The sequence below is a fragment of the Myxocyprinus asiaticus genome, chromosome 11 (assembly GCF_019703515.2).
Source record: "Myxocyprinus asiaticus isolate MX2 ecotype Aquarium Trade chromosome 11, UBuf_Myxa_2, whole genome shotgun sequence".
NCBI classification, from domain to species: Eukaryota; Metazoa; Chordata; class Actinopteri; order Cypriniformes; family Catostomidae; genus Myxocyprinus; species Myxocyprinus asiaticus.
Window position 1 is genome coordinate 1,396,213 of NC_059354.1, and position 25,059 is coordinate 1,421,271.

Here is a 25,059-nt window from a genome sequence, read left to right on the forward strand (position 1 = left end):
TGGTCTGGTTGTATGAACATTCTGACATTGAGAGCAGACCAGCTGCTTCATTTGTCAGTAAAAGACAAAGTGTGCTAATGAGCTGAGAGAGAAGTAACCAATCCCTTAGAAGTTAATCAGTTCTTAAAAGGAAATCAATAACTAATCCATATGGGATCACAAGGATTACATTTGTAAAAATGTATTGATGGATAATCAACAGGTAATGTCATTATAATATGGATGTCAACGTTAAATGTATCTGTTACTGTCAATGTATCATTTAATACAAGAGGGAGCAAATCATGGGCTTGACAAATCAGGGTAAAGTGTATTTGAAAAACAAAAGTTGAGTGGAAATAAAAGTAGGCTAGGCCTAATTTATATAGCCAAGCCCTATTAAATATGTTTTATTTGATAGATAGTTTGTTCCAACTTGAGTCATATCTTCCATTCTCCCTTGTGTTTCAGGTGAACTGTTTGGCTGCGGGATTCGCTTGTCATGCGGCGCTGTGCAGGAATAAGAAAAGTTGCTAAGTAAAAAGAGAGGGAATCGAGAGAGAGAGCAGACTCTATCATGTCTCGCCATCAAAGTCGAGCCACCAGCCTGGATGAGAAGAGTGCCACGCCTGGCCACAAGAGCTCTGCCCTCTCACACAAGAGCTCCACCCCTACTCACAAGAACGCATCATCATCCTCTTCCTCTCAGAGAGACAGTCGACAGGCAAGACCAAAAATATAACTGATTTTGAGACAGAGAAAAGGATTATTATTAGTTTTTAGTGGTTGCACAGTAGTGTGCAGCAGTGACCACCGTCATTTCAGCTGTTCTGGAAGTATTTTTATTTTCTCCATAGGGATTTAAAAGTCATAAACCAACCAGCTCTAAGATGAATCACAACTAGGGCTGTTTCCTGGGGCGATTCTAGGATTTGGGGGGCTCAGCCCCCAATGGCACTATTAAATGTGCACGTATCAGATGTTTCACTGTTTAGAATAGATAGTAAAAAAACAAAAAACAAAAAAACAAACTGTGTTTACATCATTCAATATATCCAGTTAATATTCACTTAGAATATTGTAATTTTCTATAATAAACACACTTATAAAGTTATTAAAAAATAACTAAAACCATTTTAAAAACCATTCCAATAATATATATATTTTTAATTTTCCATTTATAATTTTTTTTATTGTGTTTATTATAGAAAAAAATATAATTTTACAACATCTATTGATTAAAGTCATATCAAACACCGCAAAAACCTATTATTACAATAAATGACACATTTAGCTTGGTCATTCTTTAGTGGAGTGATTTAACTCATACTCATGAGTCATTTTAAAAATACAATGAAAACTGAAAGAAAAGTTACACTTTTCACACACACACACACACAAAAAAAAAAGAAAAAAAAAAAAAGATATGAATTATGAACTTTTTTGTCAACAGGTTGTTCTGTTATTTTGTGAATACTTTCTGTGTTACATAAATACATACACAAATGAATTATGCCTATATACTTTCAAAACATAAAAACAAAAAAGAATTAATAAAAAGTGATACTGCTGCAGGAGCAACCCCTGGGCATGAACAGGCAGCAAATTGCACATGTTGTCAGCCAAAGACTTTAGCCTATTACATGAGACACACATTTTTCTTCCTCCAGGGGGCGCTTGGCCACTCAGAAACTGAATCCTCTATTCATCTGAATTTAACAATCAGAACGTTTTATATCTGATTGGAGACATTTTACAACCCCAATTCCAAAAAAAAGCTGGAACAGTAAGAAAAATGCTAATAAAAACAAAAAGTAGTGATTTGTAAATTATATTCACCCTTTGCTAAATTGAAAGAACTACAACAACACATTATATGATGTTTTACCTTGTGAGTTTTGTTTTTTAATGTACAGTTATTTCAAATCAGATGATTGCAACACACTCCAAAAAAGTTGAGACAGGGGCAATTTAAGACTAATAACAATTTAACGAGTTACAATAACAAGGCAATGTGAAACAGGAAATGTTAAACAGGTGAGGCAATTGTGTCATAGTATATAAGGAGCCTCCAAAAACAGCCTAGTCCTTCAAGAGCAAGGATCGTTGGAGATTTGTCAATTTGCCAACAGATGCTTCAGTAAATAATCCAGCACTTTGAAAAGACAAACTGGAAGGATTTTGGGCATTTCACCCTCTACAGTACACAATATAGTTAAAAGATTCAAGGAATCTGGTCAAATCTCGGTTCATAAAGGGCAAGACAAAAACCACTTCTTAATGCGCATGATCTCTGATCCCTCAGACGTCACTGTCTTAAAAAACATCATTCATCTATAATGGATATCATGAACATGGGCTTAGTAAGCCTTTGTTTGTCAACACCATTCACCGCTGCATCCACAGATGCAAGTTAATACTTTACTATGCAAAGCAGAAGCCCTACATCAGCACTGCTGCCGACATATCTGGGCTTGGCCTCATCTTAGATGGAAAGTAGAACAGTGGAACCGTGCTTTTTGGTCCGATGAGTCCACATTTCAAATAGTTTTTGAAAAACACAGCTGTCGTGTTCTCTGGGCCAAAAAGGAAAAGGACCATCCAAGCTGTTATCAGCGTCAGGTCCAAAAGCCAGGTTCTGTATGGGCCAGGGGTGTGTCAGTGCCCATGGCATGGGTAACTCGCACATCTGTGAGGGAACCATTAATGCAGACAGATATGTACAAATTTTGGAGCAGCATATACTGCCATCTAGCACCGTCTTTTCCAGGAACATCCCGGAATTTTCAGCAGGACAACTTCAAACCGCATACTGGCCGAATAAGCAGAGAGTGCGGGTGCTAGATTGGCCTGCCTGCAGTCCTGACCATCTCCAATTGAGAATGTGTGGCACATTATGAAGCGCACAATACGGCAATGCAGACCCTGTACAATTGTGCAGCTGAAGACCTACATAATGCATGAATGGAGGAAAATTCCACTTTTTAAACAACATATGTGTGTCTTCAGTGCCTAAATGCTTAATAAGTGTTATTATAAGAAATGGTGATAACCCTAGCCCTCAGTGGTAAACACTCGACTGTCTCAACTTTTTTGGAGTGTGTTGCAGTCATCTGATTTGAAATTACTGTACATTTCAAAACAACAATGAAATTCACAAGGTAAAACAAATATATAATCTGTGGTGGGCAGTGGTGGCTCAGCGGTTATGGCTCTGGGTTATTGATCAGAAGACTGGGGGTTCAAGCCCCAGCACTGCCAAGATGCCATGGTTGGGCCCTTGAGCAAGGCCCTTGACCCTATCTGCTCCAGGGGTGCCATATCATGGCTGACCCTGCACTCTGACTGTGGAAAAAAAGAATTTCACTGTATATGTGCAAACGTATAATGTGTGATAAATAAAATAATAATAAAGTTGTAGTGCTGTCAATTTAGCAAAGGGTGAATATAATTTACAAATCAGTACTTTTTGTTTTTATTAGCATTTTTCATACTGTCCCAACTTTTTTGGAATTGGGGTTGTACGCTAGATAGTTATTTTTTAATAAAAACTGATAATTGCAAGGACTTATACATGTGAATGGAGATAAGCATCAGCAGTCTCTTAAAAGTATTTTTAAAATCCTCATCCAGTAATATAAAATGACTGTTATTGGCCCAAAAAAGTAACAAGTAGTGATGGGAAGTCCAATTCTTTTCCGTGAACCGGTTCTTTTGGACAGTTTGTTTCAACAAACCGGTTCAAAAACAATTCACCAGTTATTTTACGTCATCACGTAATGATGTCACTGCACATAATGTTAATACCCAGGCATTGTAGAATGCTCAAGCACATTCAATAAAGCTATATGTAAGCACATATTGCTGATTATTACGTTTTATTTAATTACGTTACAATATTAAGGGTGTTTATTGTCAGTGTTTCATTCAGTGATCTTACTATACATCCTACATGAAATCCCTGTGAAATCAAAATTAATGTTTTGCTGCTTTTAGTCTATATTTATTCCCTTTAAGGTCATCAGTATGCTAGTGTACTTCCAAATGCTGACAAAATTCTTTGTCCAATCAAATGCTTTCTAGGATGAGAATACTCCCTCCCCCTAGCGTGTCTGGCTGTGTTCAAACTGGTGCTGATCATGCCTTAGCAGGGTACTTAGAAAGGAGCACAATCCATGCTGTATCCATTTCAATTCCAAACAGATTTTCGATAAGAATCACTTAAAATTAGTTTTGACTTACCATTATCACCTTTCAGCCTTCTGAAACTCTCACAGTGGAGGGTGGAGTCCCATGACGCTTTGCGGGCAATGTGGGCAGTACTAGTTATTTACTAACGCAGCATTAAAAATGACAGAATCTTGAGAACAAATGATCACAGAATTATAGCAAGGCGATATTGTTCTCTTCATGATTATGGGTTTCAGGATGATGGCCAAATATCACAAATAGAAGCATTTTAGTTATTTTGTTGAGTTTTTATCCATTGATGGAATAACCTGAGAAGACTAACCTGAAAATCTATGTAGCCAATTAGCACCTTCACAGCTATAAAGTTGGACATGTTTTGAGAAATGTAGATAATTATGTTTATTTTAAAGCATATATTGAGTCTAGTTAGAACCTGAAGAGTTTGTTGTACCGAGATTATATACTTACTGTAGATACAGGAGAGGTCCAGACACCAGGATGCTCATGTATTACAGGACTCAGCGGATGTTACTGTCACGCTGCTGTTTTTCGGATAAAATACAATTATTTTGCGGGAGATGAGTGTGTAGTAAGCTAAATCTTGCTTTATAATTGTTAGTTTACATACATAATTTGCATATCTAAATGCTATAACCTACATGAAATGTTTTAGTGTTGACTGAACAACTGATCCTGTTGATAAATTGAATTTATTGTTCTTGTGTTGGAAATAACGATGTCTTAGCAGCCACACAATAAACTGTACCATACAAAAAGAACTACATGCAATACAAATAAACATATTTATTTGGACATACAGTTGTGCTCAAAAGTTTGCATACCCTGGCAGAAATTGTGAAATTTTGGCATTGATTTTGAAAATATGACTTATCATGCAAAAAAAACTGTCTTTTATTTAAGGATAGTGATCATATGAAGCCATTTATTATCACATAGTTGTTTGGGTCCTTTTGAAATCATAATGATCACAGAAATCACCCAAATGGCCCTGATCAAAAGTTTACATACCCTTGAATGTTTGGCCTTGTTACAGACACACAAGGTGACACACACAGGTTTAAATGGCAATTAAAGGTTAATTTTTAACACCTGCTGCTTTTTAAATTGCAATTAGTGTCTGTGTATAAATAGTCAATGAGTTTGTTAGCTCTCACATGGATGCACTGAGCAGGCTAGATACTGAGCCATGGGGAGCAGAAAAGAACTGTCAAAAGACCTGCATAACAAGGTAATGGAACTTTATAAAGATGGAAAAGGATATAAAAAGTCCAGTCAGTTGAAAATGCCAGTCAGTACTGTTCAATCACTTAATAAGAAGTGGAAAATTCAGGGATCTCTTGATACAAAGCCAAGGTCAGGTAGACCAAGAAAGATTTCAGCTACAACTGCCAGAAGAATTGTTCGGGATACAAAGAAAAACCCACAGGTAACCTCAGGAGAAATACAGGCTGCTCTGGAAAAAGACGGTGTGGTTGTTTCAAGGAGCACAATACAACGATACTTGAACAAAAATGAGCTGCATGTTCAAGTTGCCAGAAAGAAGCTTTTACTGCACCAATGCCACAAAAAAGCCCAGTTACAATATGCCCGACAACACCTTGACATGCCTCATAGCTTCTGGCACACTGTAATTTGGAGTGACGAGACCAAAATAAAGCTTTATGGTCACAACCATAAGCGCTATATTTGGAGAGGGGTCAACAAGGCCTATAGTGAAAAGAATACCATCCCCACTGTGAAGCATGGTGGTGGCTCACTGATGTTTTGGGGGTGTGTGAGCTCTAAAGGCACGGGGAATCTTGTGAAAATTGATGGCAAGATGAATGCAGCATGTTATCAGAAAATACTGGCAGACAATTTGCATTCTTCTGCACGAAAGCTGTGCATGGGACGCTCTTGGACTTTCCAGCATGACAATGACCCTAAGCAGAAGTCCAAGTTGACCCTCCAGTGGTTACAGCAGAAAAAGGTCAAGGTTGTGGAGTGGCCATCACAGTCTCCTGACCTTAATATCATCGAGCCACTGTGGGGAGATCTCAAAGGTGTGGTTCATGCAAGATGACCAAAGACTTTGCATGGCCTGGAGGCATTTTGCCAAGACGAATGGGCAGCTATACCACCTGCAAGAATTTGGGGCCTCAGACAACTATTAGAAAAGACTGCATGCTGTCATTGATGCTAAAGGGGCCAATACACAGTATTAAGAACTAAGGGTATGCAGACTTTTGAACAAGGGTCATTTCATTTTTTTCTTTGTTGCCATGTTTTGTTTTATGATTGTGCCATTCTATTATAACCTACAGTTGAATATTAATCTATTAAGAAATAAAAGAAATATGTTTTGCCTGCTCAATCATGTTTTCTTTAAAAATGGTACATATATTTCCAATTCTCCAAGGGTATGCAAACTTTTGTGCACAACTGTACATTAAAAAATTTTTACACAAAAGTCCAGTGTTCACAGTAAAGCAACTTTAAATCAGTATGTGTTATTAAAAGCATTGTACAAATACATTTAATTGATACTGAATTAATGTCCACACAGTTTTCCAAATCACCCTTTCCCCATAAGGGAAGACATTCACATTCTTCAAAGACAAAAAAAAAAAAAAAAGAAGAAAAAAAAAGGGAATTGCAGGCAGGACAAAATGCAAGAAAGAGGAAAAGCATAATACAATTAAATTCAAACATGATAAAACATCTCACTACTGTACATGCAGGGTTGGGGAGTAACGGAATACATGTAACGGGATTACGTATTTAAAATACAAAATATAAGTAACTGTATTCCACTACAGTTACAATTTAAATCATTGGTAATTTAAATTGATTAAATTGACCAGAAGTGGTCAAAAATCGTATATATAACCACCTCCCCAAATCCAAACATTTACCATCTCCAACGCCCCATTTGCCATCACGCAAGCATCCATCAATGACTACAGGTGAACAATTACTAATAGCCTATAAATTAAGAACTAAAGACAATTATAAATGTAAAGATAATAATAATAATCATAAATATAGCTGCAAACAGTGATGACGGGCCCAAGCACTTTAGTGCCATCGCCACCTGGTGGCTCTAGGAAAACAAAGCTTGGTGGGCACATGCATTTGAGAGGGTAAATATAAGAGGACTATTTCAAAGTCACACAGAGTGTCACACTTCCTGTTGCCAGTTGGTGGTGCTAAGATCGTGACCCACAATAGCCACATCAATGTGATCAGCCCCCATGAACAACAGACAGCACCAATATGATTTAAATCACACAATGCACACAGAAAATATGGGACACTTCCTATTTCCCACTTTTTCCATTAATTTATTGCCCTGCCATGGTAACATCATTCGATATATCAAAAATCTGTTCACAATTTAGCATCTTCAATGTCTTGGCATAAGGTTGCCTAAATTTGGTAACAGTCACATGAATCCCCCAGGAGTATTAAAAAGTTCAGGGCCTGCAATTTTAAAAAATACACATTCAATCCAAAATGACTGACTTCCTGTTGGGCAGAGCTAATGACTGTAATTTTGAAAGTTGAAAGTCTGGCTTGATGAGAAAAATATATGTAGCAAGTTTGGTGACCATAGAAGAAACTGACCCCACCACTTTTGTTAAAAGGTGCCACAGAGCTCCCCAGCCACGCCCATGTGTTAACTTTTTCCCAGGCCTAATGGCAGACAACTCTGATGTGTGTGCAAAATATCATTAAAATTCAAGCATGCCAAGTACCTCAAAAACGTGAATATACATAAAAAGGAATAATGTTATTTGATGTTATGGCAACACTCTTTAAGATATAAAGACTCTCTTCAGAATTTTAGATCTGCACTGTATTGACATTATAAAAAAAAAAAAAAAAAAAACTAAGTAATTCAGGTAAACATAAGAGGGATAGTTCAAAGTATATTAAAAGTGCCACACTTCCGCCAGTTGGTGGCGCTATGACCTTGACCCACAATAGCCATATCAATGTGATCAGCCCACAAGGCCAAACATATGGCTCAATTATTATGTAAATCACACGATGCACGCAGAAGATATGATACACTTCTTGAGTCCCATTTTTTTACATTCATTTATCGCATCGCCATGGCACCACTGTTCGATATATCAAAAATCTGTTCGCAATTTAGAATTGTCAATGTCTTGGCATGATGTCGCCCACATTTGGTACCTGTAACAATATTTCAAATTCCAGAGCAAGCATTTTTCAAACAATCCAAAATGACTGACTTCCTGTTGGGTGGAGCTTATGACTGTCAGAGTGAAAGTTGTCCGGCTTGATGAGATCTATATATGTACAAAGTTTGGTGACTGTAGCTCAAAAGGGATGTGCTAAAGAGCCCCCCAAGCATGCCAATTTTCTAGGTGGTGCTACAGAGCCCCCTCTACACGCCCATATCTGAACTTTTGCCAAGCCCTAATGGCCAACGACTCTGACGTGTGTGCAAAATTTCATGAGTTTTTGAGCATGTTAATTGCCCCAAAAGGGCCATTTTTATAAAAATAAATATAGCTGTGAACAGCGAAGACGGGCCCAAACACCATGGCTTTCAGAAGAAAATGCATGATGGACACCACAACAACTCAACATTCATGTAAACTTTGACCCTAATCAATGCGTAATAGATATACACTATATTGCCAGAAGTATTCGCTCATCTGCCTTTAGACGCATATGAACTTAAGTGACATCCCATTCTTAATCCACAGGGTTTAATTTGACGTCGGCCAAACCTTTGCAGCTATAACAGCTTCAACTCTTCTGGGAAGGCTTTCCACAAGGTTTAGGAGTGTGTTTATGGGAATTTTTGACCATTCTTCCAGAAGCGCATTTGTGAGGTCAGACACTGATGTTGGATGAGAAGGCCTGGCTCGCAGTCTTCGCTCTAATTCATCCCAAAGGTGCTCTGTCAGGTTGAGGTCAGGACTCTGTGCAGGCCAGTCAAGTTCTTCCACACCAAACTCGCTCATCCATGTCTTTATGGACCTTGCTTTGTGCACTGGTGCGCAGTCATGTTGGAACAGGAAGGGGCCATCCCCAAACTGTTCCCACAAAGTTGGGAGCATGGAATTGTCCAAAACCTCTTGATATGCTGAAGCATTCAGAGTTCCTTTCACTGGAACTAAGGGGCCAAGCCCAGCTCCTGAAAAACAACCCCACACCATAATCCCCCCTCCACCAAACTTCACAGTTGGCACAATGCAGTCAGACAAGTACCATTCTCCTGGCAACCGCCAAACCCAGACTCGTCCATCAGATTGCCAGATGGAGAAGCGTGATTCGTCACTCCAGGGAACACGTCTCCACTGCTCTAGAGTCCAGTGGCGGCGTGCTTTACACCACTGCATCCGACGCTTTGCATTGCACTTGGTGATGTATGGCTTGGATGCAGCTGCTCGGCCATGGAAACCCATTCCATGAAGCTCTCTACGCACTGTTTTTGAGCTAATCTGAAGGCCACATGAACTTTGGAGGTCTGTAGCGATTGACTCTGCAGAAAGTTGGCGACCTCTGCGCACTATGCGCCTCAGCATCCGCTGACCCCGCTCTGTCATTTTACGTGGCCTACCACTTCATGGCTGAGTTGCTGTCATTCCCAATCACTTCCACTTTGTTATAATACCACTGACAGTTGACTGTGGAATATTTAGTAGCGAGGAAATTTCACAAATGGACTTGTTGCACAGGTGGCATCCTATCACAGTACCACGCTGGAATTCACTGAGCTCCTGAGAGCGGCCCATTCTTTCACAAATGTTTGTAGAAGCAGTCTGCATGCCAAGGTGCTTCATTTTATACACCTGTGGCCATGGAAGTGATTGGAACACCTGAATTCAATTATTTGGATGGGTGAGCGAATACTTTTGGCAATATAGTGTATGTCACCATTCCAGTTTGACTACAACACCATATAATTTAATCCTTTGCCATGACAACACTATTAAAGATATCAAGGGTCACTTCACAGTTCCCTATCTGTCACTCACTCGATGTTGGTGTCGATGTAGTGACACTAGGGGTCACTCTTGAGAGCCCGAGACACCTCTGGTCTTTGATAAAAGGCCAATGAAAATTGGCGAGTGGTATTTGCATGCCACTCCCCCGAACATACGGGTATAAAAGGAGCTGGTATGCAACCACTCATTCAGATTTTCTCTTCGGAGCCGAACGGTCATTCTCACTGAGCTGAATACTACGGTTCATTCACCTCTGCTGGATCTGACGGCGCATTTCAGCGGCTTCTCCCTCCTCTGCACTGGTGCACTGCAGAGAACGCCCCTGGGCGCTTCGGCAGAAAAACTAGAGAGTATATTTTCTGAAAGAGCATTTTTCCCCTCTAAAAGAGTATATATTTCTCTAAAAGAACACACACACGGAACGTCTTTTTAAAGACGCGTCTTTTTAAAGATGCTTTTCCGATTGAGTGTTATTCCTGGTTGTGCTTGTTATCTCTCGCCTTCTAACAGTCACGATCACTGTCTTTGTGTCTGGGCACTGCTCACGCGGAGACAGCATTCGTGCATGGTGATGTTCTCATTGCAAGAATATGTCCATGGCAACGTTGCAGTCGCGGCCTGCCTTCATAAGAAAGTGAGCCACCCCAGAGGCTCCCGCCTCGGTCCTTTTACCCATGGGTTTGAGGCCAGCGCGGCTAGCACTGGGGGCGATTTGGGGACCCCAATGGGACCGCCTCCGCCGGGTATCCCCCCGCGGACCTCCCATTCCCCAGCACGCTCGTCTGCCCCGATCGGGCTTCCGGGTGAGTCCGCCGGCTCGACCTCTTATTCGGAGCCCGCGAAAGTGATGAGCTCTCGAGCATGACGACATGCTTTCCCGGTCAGCCGCGAGCGTCGGTTAGAGTGGATTTCACCGCTCTTCCCTGAACCCTCACGGCTCGGTGATTCGTTCCCGGGCTCGCGGTAGTTCCACCCCGGGATTGATGCAGGAACTGCGCTCGGCAACTGACCTTGCTCTCCGAGCGACGGAGGTCACGGTGTGGTCTCTCGGGCGGACGATGGCCACACTAGTGGTCCAGGAGCGCCACCTTTGGCTCAACCTGGTCGAGATGGGTGAGGCCGACAAGACATGCTGCCCCCATTTCCCAGGCGGGCCTATTCGGCGACACCGTCGAGGACTTTGCCCAGCAGTTCTCGATGGTAGAGCAGTAGATGGATGCTAGCCGGCTTATCCTGCCCCGGTGCGGCTCAAGATCCCACACCCCATCTACTCATCCCCTTGCGGTGACTGCACCGGCTCCACCGCAGCCCGCCCCTTCGGCCTGGCCCCGGCGTGGAGCCCACCACAGGAAGTAGACGCCACCCGTCTCGTGGCCGCCCAGAACCCGTGAAAGGCTTCAAAGCGCCCTTGAGACGGGCGACTCAGGGACAACGAAACCCGCTGCTCTGGAGCTGGTAAGCAGATCTTCATCTTTTTGTTACCTTTTTGCATTTAATTGCGCTGCATGCCCAAGTGGCTGCAGTACTCAAGAGCTCAGCAAGAGTGGTTTCCTTTTTCCCTGGGTCACGTATCTGGTGTGTACGGGTGGCATCACGACCACCGTCCACCACTCCATTTGGCAGGTTGGCGCTCCAGCGGCGGTCTCCCGCCCTGAGCGCCCAGCTGTGGCACAAATCTGCCCCCGATGTGACAGTCTCCACGGGTCACGAGGACAGGCCTCTTCCTCCCCCATCCAAGGCTGTTCCGGGGGTGGTCACAAGGAGCCAGGCAAGTGCTTCAATGTCCTCAGACTCAGCATGGCCATGACATGGTGTGGCACCTCGAGCTCCGCCCCGCCGCGTGGCCCCACCTGCCGGTACATCCGATGAAGTTGTCCTTTTGGTCCCCCTTGTGCGGAACTTGGACGCATGGCTTGCGCCTTCCAGTCCGTCACGAGGGCTGGTCCGGACCGTCCGACTCGGCTGCGCGATTCACTTCGCCGGGCATCCGCCCAGGTCCAGCGGTGTCCACTTCACCTTGGTGAAAGACGAAAATGCTGCTAACTTGCGCAGAGATCACTACCCTCCTACGGAAGGACGTGATAGAACCTGTCCCTCCAGCCGAGATGAAGAAAGGGTTTTACAGCCCCTACTTCATTGTACCAAAACAAGGCGGTGGGTTGCGGCCAATCTTGGACCTGCGAGTACTGCACCGGGCTTTACACAGACTCCCGTTCAAGATGCTGACACAAAGACGCATTCTAGCGAGCATCCGGCATCAAGATTGGTTCGCGGCGGTAGACCCGAAGGATGCGTACTTTCACGTCTTGATCCTTCCTTGACACAGACCCTTCCTGCGGTTCGCGTTCGAGGGTCAGGCGTATCAGTACAAAGTCCTCCCTTTCGGCCTGTCCCTGTCTCCTCGTGTCTTTACGAAGATCGCAGAGGCTGCCCTTGCCCCGTTAAGGGAGGTGGGCATTCGCATTCTCAACTATCTCGACGACTGGCTAATCTTAGCTCACTCTCGAGATGTGTTATGCGCACACAGGGACCTGGTGCTCTCACACCTCAGCCGACTAGGGCTTCGGGTCAACTGGGAAAAGAGCAAGCTCCTCCCGGTTCAGAGCATCTCTTTTCTCGGTTTGGAGTTGGACTCAGTCTCCTTGACGGCGCACCTTACGAACGAGCACGCCCAGTCGGTGCTGGCCTGTTTGAAGGCGTTCAAACAGAAAACAGCGGTTCCACTGAAATTTTTTCAGAGGCTTCTGGGGCATATGGCATCCTCGGCGGTGGCCACCCCGCTCGGGTTGATGCATATGAGGCCGCTTCAGCACTGGCTCCAGACTCGAGTCCCGAGACAGGCATGGCGCCACGGGACACACCGCGGGCCATTACGTTGGTCTGTCACTGTCTTTTCAGCCCTTGGACCGACCTCTCATTTCTACGAGCAGGTGTTCCCCTAGAACTGGTCTCCAGGTGCGTCATGGTCACGACAGACGCCTCCAAAACGGGCTGGGGTGCTGTTGGCAACGGGCACGCAGCCGCCGGCCTCTGGACGGGTCCGCGGCTGTGTTGGCACATCAACTGCCTCGAGTTACTGGCAATTCTGCTCACCCTGCGGAGGTTCCGGCCGTTGATCCAGGGCAAGCACATGCTAGTTCGGACAGACAGCATGGCAGCGGTAGCATATGTCAACCGCCAAGGCTGTCTGCGCTCCCACTGTGTGTCACAACTCGCCCACCATCTCCTCCAACGGAGTCAGTAGCACCTCAAGTCACTGCAAGCCACTCACATCCCGGGCAACCTCAACACTTCGGCGGATGCGCCGTCACAACAGGTTACCCTCAAGGGAGAGTGGAGACTCCACCTTCAGGTGGTCTAGCTGATTTGGAATCGATTCGACAGGCACAGGTGCACCTGTTCACCTCCCAAGAATCCTCCCCAATGCCCGCTCTGGTACACCCTGACCGAGGCCTTCCTCGGCATAGATGCGCTGGCACACAGCTGGTCCCCTGGCAATCGCAAATATGCGTTTTCCCCCAGCGAGCCTGCTCGCACAGACACTGTGCAAGGTCAGGGAGGACAAGGAGAAGGTCGTCCTGGTAAGCACCCTACTGGCCCACCCAGACATGGTGCACGGACCTCACGCTCCTCACGACAGCTCCCCCCGGGCAAATTCCCCTGAGGAAGGACCTTCTTTCTCAGGGAAGGGGCACCATCCGGCACCCGCGCCCAGACCTCTGGAATCTCCATGTCTGGCCCCTGGACGGGACGTGGAAGACCTAAGCTGTCTCCCACCTGCGATAGTAGACACGTTCACTCAGGCTAGGGCTCCCCCTACGAGGCGCCTGTATGCCTTTAAGTGGCGTCTGTTCGCTAAGTGGTGTTCTTCCCGTTGGGAAGACCCCCAGAGATGCACAGTCAGATCAGTGCTTTCCTTCCTGCAAGAGAGGTTAGAAGGGAGGCTGTCCCCTTCCACCTTGAAGGTGTATGTTGCTGCCATAGCAGCACACCACGATGCAGTCGACGGTAAATCCTTAGGGAAGCATGATCTGATCATCAGGTTCCTAAGAGGCGCCAGGAGGCTGAATCCCTCCAGGCCACGCCTCGTTCCCTCATCGGACCTCTGTAGTTTTTCAGGGTCTACAGAGAGCCCCCTTTGAGCTTGCAGTCAGCTGAGCTTAAGGCACTCTCCTTGAAGACTGCCCTCCTGACTGCGCTCACTTCCATCAAGAGGGTAGGTGACCTGCAAGCGTTCTCTGTTAGCGAAACGTGCCTGGAGTTCGGTCTGGGCTATTCTCATGTGATCCTGAGACCCCGACCGGGCTATGTGCCCAAGGTTCCCACCACTCCTTTTAGGAACCAGGTGGTGAACCTGCAAGCGCTGCCCCAGGAGGAGGCAGACCCAGCCCTGTCGTTGCTGTGTCTGGTGCGCGCTTTACGCATCTATTTGGATCGCACGTAGAGCTTTAGAGTCTCTGAGCAGCTCTTTGTCTGCTTTGGTGCACAGCGGAAAGGAAGCGCTGTCTCCAAGCAGAGGATCACCCACTGGCTCATTGACGCCATAACTATGGCATATCTCGCCCAAAACATGCCGCCCCCGGTAGGGCTACGAGCCCATTCTACCCACGGTTTAGCGGCTTCTTGGGCCCTGGCCAGAGGTGCCTCTCTAACAGACATTTGCAGAGCAGCGGGCTGGGCAACACCCAACACCTTTGCAAGGTTCTACAACCTCTGGGTGGAACCGGTTTCGTCCCAGGTAGTGACACGCAACACAAGCGGATAAGCCCGGGATAGCCGGCCGGGTGTATTGCTTGCACATAGCGCTTTCCACCTCCTTTTGAGCTGAAGACATGCGCTGTTAATTCCCAGTAGTGTTCACAAAAGTTGTTCCCTGGTTGACTTCCTCCGAGCCCTGTGGCAGTCGAGTTTTTGGAGAGACTCGCTGCCGGCCCAGTACACGCGCTAACTAAGAGCCCGGTTCTGGGGTAGGTGCTCCGCATGTGGCAGTTCCCTGTAAGGCCCATGTGATCTATGCGATCTATATCTTCCGCTAATTCATTTCCCTGCTGGCAAACTGTGTCTTCCTTGGGCAGAGCCCCTCTGCCCCAGTCTCCATGTTGTAGTAACTCCTCCCCCATTGGGCAGGATCTACCTTGAAGGCTCTCCACATGGTTGGAAAGACCATGTGATGTATTCTTCCACTTAAATATCCCCCCCTCTTGGGGCGAGGTGTGGTCTCCACGGTGTCCTCCCCTTGGGAGGGACACCCCCCGACTAGACCTGGTGGCCCAGTCGGATAATCCCCCTTCTTTTTTAGGGAGTGGAAAAAGAGAAGGGGAAAGAGGCCACAACTGGGTTAAGCCTGTCTCTATCTCTGGGTAATCGACTTGTCCCCAAAAAGGGCCGTTCGACACTCATAACTGTGTTGGGGGAGGTTACGTGTCGACCTGGTGTGCTGGCTATGAGGCACACAGCAAGTCTGCCCACCGCACACTGCCAGTTCACGTAACACAGTTCAGCCTTGTGGCGTTTTGTATAGGGACCCCTAGTGTCACTACATCGACACCAACGTCGAGTGAGTGACAGATAGGGAACGTCATGGTTACTGGTGTAACCTCCGTTCCCTGATGGAGGGAACGAGACGTTGGTCCCTCCTGCCACAACGCTGAACTACCCGATGAAATGGCCGGACCTTACATTGGCTCCTCAGCGTAAAACCTGAATGAGTGGTTGCATACCAGCTCCTTTTATACCCGTATGTTCGTGGGAGTGGCATGCTGATACCACTCGTCAATTTTCATTGGCCTTTTATCAAAGACCAGAGATGTCTCGGGCTCCCAAGAGTGACCCCTAGTGTCACTACATCGACACCAACGTCTCGTTCCCTCCATCAGGGAACGGAGGTTACACCAGTAACCATGATGTTTTCTATCAGCAGTATCTTGACATTATTCTAAGCAATTTTGATGCGATTTGGGTAAATGTAAGAGGACTATTTCAAAGTCTGCTTTAAGTGCCACACTTTCTGCTGCCAGTTGGTGGCACTATGACCATGACCCACAATAGCCACATCCTTGTGATCATCTCCCATTACCAAACATGCAGCTCAATAGACCTTTTTCACAGACTGTGATGGTGCCTTTCCACCTTATTTATCAGCGTAAATCTCGGTTTTTTTATATTATAAATTGTTTTATATATTGTGTACATTTATAATGTTATGCTTTTTTTATATTACCCTGGAATTAGTTTTTAAAAATGAATTACCACAGCTGCAAGGGGGTTTCTATTGCAGCTGCTGAGAGAGTGACAGTAAATTTGGCATCTTCTCCCACTTTACTGTCTTAATCCACCACTCTCTATTTTTTTCTTCTTCTGGAAAGTCATTCAAACAGATTTTTTCTTTTGGTCTTGTAGCAAATGGGTAAGTGAAAATAATGTTTGCTGTTACAGTGCATCCGGAAAGTATTCACAGTGCTTCACTTTTTCCACATTTTGTTATGTTACAGCCTTATTCCAAAATGGATTAAATTCATTATTTTCCTCAATTCTACAAACAATACCCCATAATGACAATGTGAAAGAAGTTTGTTTGAAATCTTTGCAAATTTATTTAAAAAAAATAAAAAAAATAATAATTCACATGTACATAAGTATTCACAGCCTTTGCAAACTCCAGGTGGGCTGTCATGTGCTTTTTACTGAGGAGTGGCTTCCGTCTGGCCACTCTACCATATAGGCCTGATTGGTGGAGTGCTGCAGAGATGGTTGTTCTTCTGGAAGGTTCTCCTCTCTCCACAGAGTAATGCTGGGGCTCTGTCAGAGTGACCATCGGATTCTTGGTCACCTCCCTGACTAAGGCCCTTCTCCCCCGATCGCTCAGTTTGGCCAGGAGGCCAGCTCTAGGAAGAGTCCTAGTGGTTCCAAACTTCTTCCATTTACGGATGATGGAGGCAACTGTGCTCATTGGGACCTTCAATGCTGCAGACATTTTTCTGTACCCTTCCCCAGATCTGTGCCTCGATACAATCCTGTCTTGGAGGTCTACAGACAATTCCTTGGACTTCATGGCTTGGTTTGTGCTCTGACATGCACTGTTAACTGTGGGACCTTATATAGTGTAGGGCTTTACTGGTTGTTTAGATCAGTGTTACTATCAGAAATAATTAATAATTATTTCTGTAGTTATTAATCAATATTTAAATTAATTGGATCTAACTCAAAACCTCATATGGGACTCCAGTAAATGTAGTGTAGGAGCAAGTTTGGTTATTAGCAATAATTAATAATTATCAATTACAAAAATCAATAGAACATTGATGAGAATCAATGTTAGCTTTTTTTAATCCTTTAATATCACCACTTATCAATTGTTAACATCGATGAAACATTAAAATTAACACTAGCTTATTGATCATTCTAATTCAATCAAAGATAATTATCAATTATCAAATCAATAGAATATTTATAAGGATTAACATTGACGGGGCACCACCCTGAAATCAGGGACTAATAACCGAATATTAAAACAGTCTCAATATTAGATTGTTTTCTTAGGAAAATCGACATCCGAAGAATATCGATTTTCGAATAAAAAAAAACAATGAATGAAGGTTTGAATCCGAGCACTGACATCCCGTCAGCATGACACAGGCGTATGCAAAACAAACCAAAACACTTCTCTTTGTAATATAAACAAAGTTTATTTATGCAGTAATTTCAATTAATAATTAATACAATGCAGTCAATAAACTTCCGACTTACAACTACAAACTAAACAGTGATATGATTAGATATGGAAATAAAAATAATCCTATAACACATAAGGTGTGTGTGTGTGTGTGTGTGTGTCAGTGTGGTTAGTGAGAGAGAGAGAGAGAGAGAGAGAGAGAGAGAGATTATTAAGTGACAGCCCGAAAGCTGATTTCGCGATAGCTGGAGATAAAGCAGCCGCGTTCATCACTCAGAGACGCGGTTTTACGAGCGGGGCTCGTAAAAGTCCCTTGTTATTTGACTCTTTAATGGATGAACTCAGTTGCTGTCTCACCCACGATGGCGAAAATGCACAACAGTCCGATCTGGTTGGACCACAATACAGCAAAACATATTTGTGATAATTAATACCCTGAGTATTAATAATGAGCGGACATGGCGGTCCGTAAACTGTACAAGCAAAAACCTTGAAACACAAGAATAACACGCTATAATATTCTATCTCTGCCCAGACGTAACCTCTTACTTGAATCGCATGAGGACACAGGTAGAATGTGTTTTCCTCCGTCCTTTAACTCTGACCCGGTTTCTTGAGGCTCGTGTGATGACGAGAGCCGTTTCCTCGCGCTGTCGGCGGGCGGGCGGGCTGGCGGAGAACTCAGAAATGTCGACTTGATTGAAGATGGAAGAGAAATCTTTAATCTCTTCACTTCTGTAGGCCAACGGATGAAGATGCGAATTGCTCGGCGGTCTCCTTCGGATCCGTTAGAGTGTTTGGTTGAACACAGAGTAATCTCAACTCGTCCAGCGAGATGGAGATTGTATGGCTACAGTTTCAAGTCGGACATTACTTCCTTATGCCACGAGGTTACACCGGAGAGCAGCAAAAAGCTACGTCCGTATTCGGTGAACGAAGTCGCCGGAAGCCACTTTGGAAGCATTTCAGAATTATTTGAAGTCCTGATGATGTCATGTTTGAGGGACGTTCTGTGGTGTGCCTCATCCAATAGGAGTTGAGAGCTCGATCCTTTAGAGGGCAAGGCTTCATGGATCTGTAGTCTGTTTTGGACTCCCTTTGTTTGATTTTGGCGCGATTTTTATCAGTACAACATCTGACTTAGAAGGAGGGGCTTGAGGAATGTTTTTTTTTTATGACTGTTAGGCCTGCCTTTGTCTTCTATCTGAATACATGAGGCCCAACAATAGACAGGTGTGTGCCTTTCCAAATCATGTCCAATCAACTGAATTTACCACGGGTGGACTCCAATCAAGTTGTAGAAACATCTCAAGGATAATCAGTGGAAACAGGATGCACCTGAGCTCAATTTTGAGTGTCATGGCAAAGGCTGTGAATACTTTTTCATTTTTTATTTTTAATACATTTGCAAAGATTTCCAACAAACTTCTTTCACGTTGTCATTATGGGGTATTGTTTGTAGAATTTTGAGGAAAATAATGAATTTAATCCATTTTGGAATAAGGCTGTAACATAACAAAATGTGGAAAAAGTGAAGCGCTGTGAATACTTTCCGGATGCACTGTATCTCCCATTCACTCCCATTCACTGCTGTCAAAGTTTACCCTGCAAACGTTTACTTCCACGTTCCAAAACGCTGAATGTGAAAAAGGTCTATTTTGATTGAAATCACACAATACACGCTGAAGATATGCTAATGTTAAATGCCAAATAAATGTGTCCACCTTGCATTGTTTTCCAAAAACCACCGGGTGGAACTGGACCCATGCATTTGGCATGAACTCAACTTTCATCTTCTGCAGTCTATTTTGCAATTAGAACATTACAATGAAAACATATTTAAAATTGTTAAAAGAGTGCATTTTTAAAACATGCAACATGTGACCAACAGTAGGCTACTTAAGTTTCACATTCTCTGCTTATGATCCAATCCAGTGATTGAAGAAAAAACAGCATGCATTTCATTAGGCTCGTTTGAGATGGGCAAGTTCTGTGCAGAACCGACAGGTGCATGCCAGTTAGAAATCTGTCCGACTTGCTGTGATATTATGACCATGTATGTCAAAAATACTCAGTTGTAGCAGGCAGGCAGCACAATAATATGATACCCATCACGTATCCCATACAGAGATTGCACATAGTCATAGTGTTGGGAATATTCACATATAATTTATACACATAAAAACATGATATTAGAGATAAAAAAATAAAACTTTTTAGAAGATAACAAAACATCACGGTTGTTAAGCCAATGAGCATTAAGCTGTGTCATCAGCCAGTCATTTTCCATCGTACTTGCAGTTCGCACACCTCGGAAAAAGCAACTGCGCCGCCTGCCTACTACAACTGCGGCCTTCCTGTTCCTGTTGCTGACGGCACGCTGCACGAGTGTTTGTAGCCTGCTAGCCTGCTTAGCATTGCTTATTCTTATTCTCATACATTCATCATTTTATCCTTTGTCATTTTACTGCATTTCGGGTTTTTACGTTTTCTACTATTTCATCTTTGTTTATTTTACCTGTTGCTGCTGGCGCCTAGCTCGAGTTGTGTTTGTAGCCTGCTAGCTTTTTTAGCATCGCTTATCTATCTGTGTTCAGCTTTTAATCCTTAACATCTGCCATTTTTCAGCACGCATCGGGTTTCCCCCCGCATTATTCTCTTATCGCGATTAAACTGCATGCATTTTCCATGTGCATTCGCTTTCTATTTTTATCGTGATTAAACTGCATGCATTTTACAATGCGCACCCTTTTTATCCTCTGTGTTACATGGATTATTGCATTGCTATCAAAGCACCGCTTATCAAGAACAACCATAGCAACAAACAATTGTGTGAGGGATTCACGTCGATCTCAAACCCTCACCGCTCAGGAACAACCAACAACAACAACAACAAACAATTGCTGTAAGTCATGGCATCTGCTCATGTTATTTCTTCTTGCACTGCATGTCACATGTTTATGATAGCTTCTTCCATCAGCAGTGTGGGATTCACATATGATAAATGTAAGGAATTAGTCAGGCTGACGGAGAAGTTTAATGACTTAGAGACACGCATCCGAATGCTAGTGGAGGTTAGTGAGAAAGAGAAGCCAGTAGATACTGTTTCGGATGTGGATAGTACAATGAGCAACATACACACTTTGGTTCCGGCAGCAGGGCGTTTGGGTGACGTCTCGGCGGCATACTCGCTCAGCAAAGTGACACCATTCTCCTGTTCCTGTTAGGGTTTCCAATCGATTCTCTCCAATCAGTGATGCACCCACTGAGAATCATTTTGAAAGAGCCCTAATATCAGATCAAATTTACAAGTGCTGGCTAATGCTAAACGTAGATTTTCTAAAATTGTTATTCATGTCGGCACTAATTATATCCAGCTTCACCAGTCGGAGATCACTAGAGATAATGTTAAAGAGGTGTGTGAACTTGCAAAAATGATGTCAGACACTGTAATACAGTATGCTTTGGCCCTCTCCCTGCTTGTCGTGGTGATGAGGTTTAAAGTAAATTAGTGTCACTGAATGGCTGGATGTCTGAGTGGTGTCCAGAGAATAGCATAGGATTTATAGACAATTGGAAGAGTTTTTGGGGTAGACCTGACCTGCTAAAGAGAGACAGACTCCATCCCTCCAGGTAAGGTGCCGCTCTCCTCTCTAGTAATTTGGCTCATAGTCTTAATAATGATAGTATCTGATTAACTGGGGCCCAGGTCAGGAAGCAGACAAACTGGTTAATGCGAACATCTGCTAGCTGCCTTGAGACGTCACACAGGTCACATAAACTACAACATATAGAGACTGTATCACCTAGATATCTCATAGAGTTTTTTTCTGTTCCCGAACTACCAAACACAAAACTCTCACTAAATAATTTAGAAAAAATCTGATTAAGGTCAAACTTAAAAAAAACAAACAAACAAACAAAAAAAAAAACATAAACATCATATGCATTAGATCTCTTTTTACCAAAGCACTAATTTTAAATGAAATTATTACAGATCATAGTTTGGATGTGCTCTGTTTGACCGAAACCTGGCTTAAACTGGATGAATATATTAGTTTAAATTAATCTACTCCCCCAGGTTATTGTTATAAACATGAGCCTCATCTGAAGGGTCGAGGAGGAGGTGTTGTTACAATTTACAGTGAAGTTTTAGGTGTTGCTCAGAGGACAGGATATAAGTTTAAGTCTTTTGAACTAATAATGCTTAATGTGACCGTCAGATATAAATAAAAAAACTCTGCTGTCTTTTGCCCTTGCTACAGTATATAGATCACCTGGCCTTATTCTGATTTCCTTGGTGAATTTGCAAATTTTTTATCAGATCTTGTAGATACTGTAGATAGAGCTTTAGTTGTTGGTGACTTCAACATTCACATTGATAATGAAAATGATACATTGGGATTAGCATTCATCGATATTCTCAACTCTCTTGGAGTCAGACAAAATGTGACAGGACCAACTCATCGCCATAATCATACGCAAGGTTGAATTCTGTCATATGGAGTTGATGTTGATACTATAGAAAATCTTCCGCAGAGCGATCAGCTAATGTTACTCGATCTACACCACGTTATCGTTCAGGTAGAACTATTCTTTCGACCACTAAAGATAGCTTCACTAATAATCTTCCAGATCAATCTCATACACTCAATAAGCCCCAAAGTCTAGAAGAACTTGATGAAATAACAGAAAATATAAATACAGTCTTCTCTAGCACTCTTGATAGTGTCGCCCCCCTTCGATTAAAGAAAATTAAAGAAAAAAGACCCGCACCATGGTACAATGATCACACTCATGCTCTCAAGAGAGCAGCTCAGAAAATGGAGCACAAGTGGAAGAATACAAAATTAGAGGTATTTTGCGGTGCATGGAAGGATAGTGTCTGTAGCTACAGACAGGCACTAAAAGCTGCCAGGTCAGCATATTTTAGCAAACTCATAGAAAAGAACCACAACAATCCTAGGTGTTTATTCAGTACCATGGCTAAATTGGTTAGGAATAAATCCTCAACTGAACCAGATTTTCTGTCGCAGCACAATAGTAATGACTTCATGAATTTCTTTACTGATAAAATTGAAATAATCAGAAATAAAATTGGAATTATGCAATCATCTATCACAGTACCTCAGAAAACTTCAATCCTTCACTGTCATAGGTCATGAAGAGCTAACAAAACTTATCGAAATGTCACAACATTTATGTTAGATCCAATACCAACTAAGCTCTTAAAGAGGTATTCCCTGTAATCTCAGAACCTCTTTTTAATATTATTAATGCTATTATTAACGCTATCCTTAGGTCATGTCCCAAGAAACTTTAAAAGGGCAGTTATCAAACTGCTTATTAAGAAGCCACAACTTCATCCTGGAGAACTGGCTAATTACAGACTGATTTCAAATCTCCCGTTTGTGTCGAAAATACTAGAAAAGGTAGTGTCCTCCCAACTATGTTCATTTCTACAGAGAAATAGTATATATGAACAATTTCAGTCAGGATTTAGGCCCCATCACAGTACAAAGACTGCACTTACCAGAGTTACAAATGACTTGCTCTTTTCATCTGATCGCGGCTGCATTTCATTTCTAGTGCTTTTAGATCTTAGTGCAGCCTTCGATATGATAGATCACGACATTCTCTTGAATAGGCTATAGAATTATGTTTAATATAATTTGTGGACTTGCATTAGCATGGTTTAGGTCCTATTTAGCAGACCGCTACCACTTTGTCTTTGTAAATGAGGAATTGTCTAACCAAACAAAAGTTAAGTATGGAGTGCCACAGGGATCAGTTTTAGGGCCTCTGCTTTTCTCATTGTATATGCTTCCCCTGGGAGATATTATCAGGAATCATGGAATACATTTCCACTGTTATGCTGACGATACCCAACTTTATATTTCTTCAAAACCTGATGAAATTTCACCATTCTCCAAATTAGCAGAGTGTATCAATGAAATCAAAGATTGGATGGCCAGAAATTTCCTTCTACTCAATTCTGACAAAACAAAGGAACTAATTATTGGACCAAAAACCTCTAAAAATAAGCCGCTAAATTATAATTTGACTCTGGATGGATGTACTGTTATGTTGTCTTCTACAGCGAAAAACTTAGGTGTTATATTTGATACCAATCTGTCCTTTGAAAATCAAATTTCCAGTGCTTGTAGAACTGCATTCTTCCACCTAAGAAATATTGCTAAATTACGACACATGCTCTCTGTTGCTGATGCCGAAAAACGAATTAATGCATTCATGACCTCAAGACTAGATTATTGTAATGCATTACTGGGAGGATGTCCAGCAAGCTCAAAAAATAAACTTCAATTGGTTCAAAATGCAGCTGCCAGAGTGCTGACTAGAACCAAGAAATATGATCGTATTAGACCCATTTTATCGTAGTTACATTGGCTACCTGTTAAATTTCATATTAATTTTAAAATTCTGTTAACTACATATAAAGCTTTGAATGGTCTAGCTCTGCAGTACTTAAGTGACCTTCTACCATGCTATATTCCATCACGTTCATTATGATAGCAAAATTCTGGCCTGTTAATAGTTCCTAGAATATCAAAATCCATAAAAGGAGTTAGATCCTTTTCATATTTGGCTCTTAAACTATAGAATAGTCTCCCTAACACTGTTCGGGACGCAGACACACTCACTGAGATTAAGTCTAGACTAAAGACTCACCTATTTAGCCAGGCATACACCTAATTTATCCTTCAACACACAATTAGGCTGCTTTAGTTAGGTCTGCTGGAACCAGACACCAGAAACATTGATCATGATCTATAAATCTGCAATAAATTGAATGGCATCTATGCTAATATTATTCTATTTGTATACCTGTCTCAACCTCGGGACTCCTATCCTGAGGTCACCAGAACCGTCTGGATCCAGCTCCATTCCTGCTTCGTGTTGGACTACACTGCTATGTGTCTCTGAGTGATGACGACTAAATGCTGCCGGTGCCAGCCAAACATCACTTCAGTCTATTATGATGGACTTCAGAGTATGAACTGATGCCAACTCCAACCATAAGACATGGGATACATCATATGCCATTGCCTGAACAATGGATTTAGGATAGACCTCAACAAAATTACCGGCCGGTTGAACTGCGATGCACCTCACTGATCTTTGCCTGCATCACCTTTGTCTAATGATGGACTACACTCTTATAATAGAATACACAGACTATCAATTAATTACCAACAAAACCCTTCA

General features: G+C 43.0%; 1 protein-coding gene across 3 annotated transcripts in view; it reads left to right on the forward strand.

The window, feature by feature from the left end:
• The window catches only part of osbpl6 (oxysterol binding protein-like 6), a 367,626-nt gene that overhangs the window by 121,700 nt on the left and 220,867 nt on the right, over positions 1–25,059 (forward strand). For all 3 annotated transcript variants that reach the window (XM_051710487.1, XM_051710486.1, XM_051710488.1), the window contains one exon: positions 451–703. In XM_051710487.1, the coding sequence (XP_051566447.1) occupies positions 557–703 (147 nt within the window). In that variant the 5' untranslated portion in view covers positions 451–556. The remainder of the gene's footprint in view (positions 1–450; positions 704–25,059) is intronic.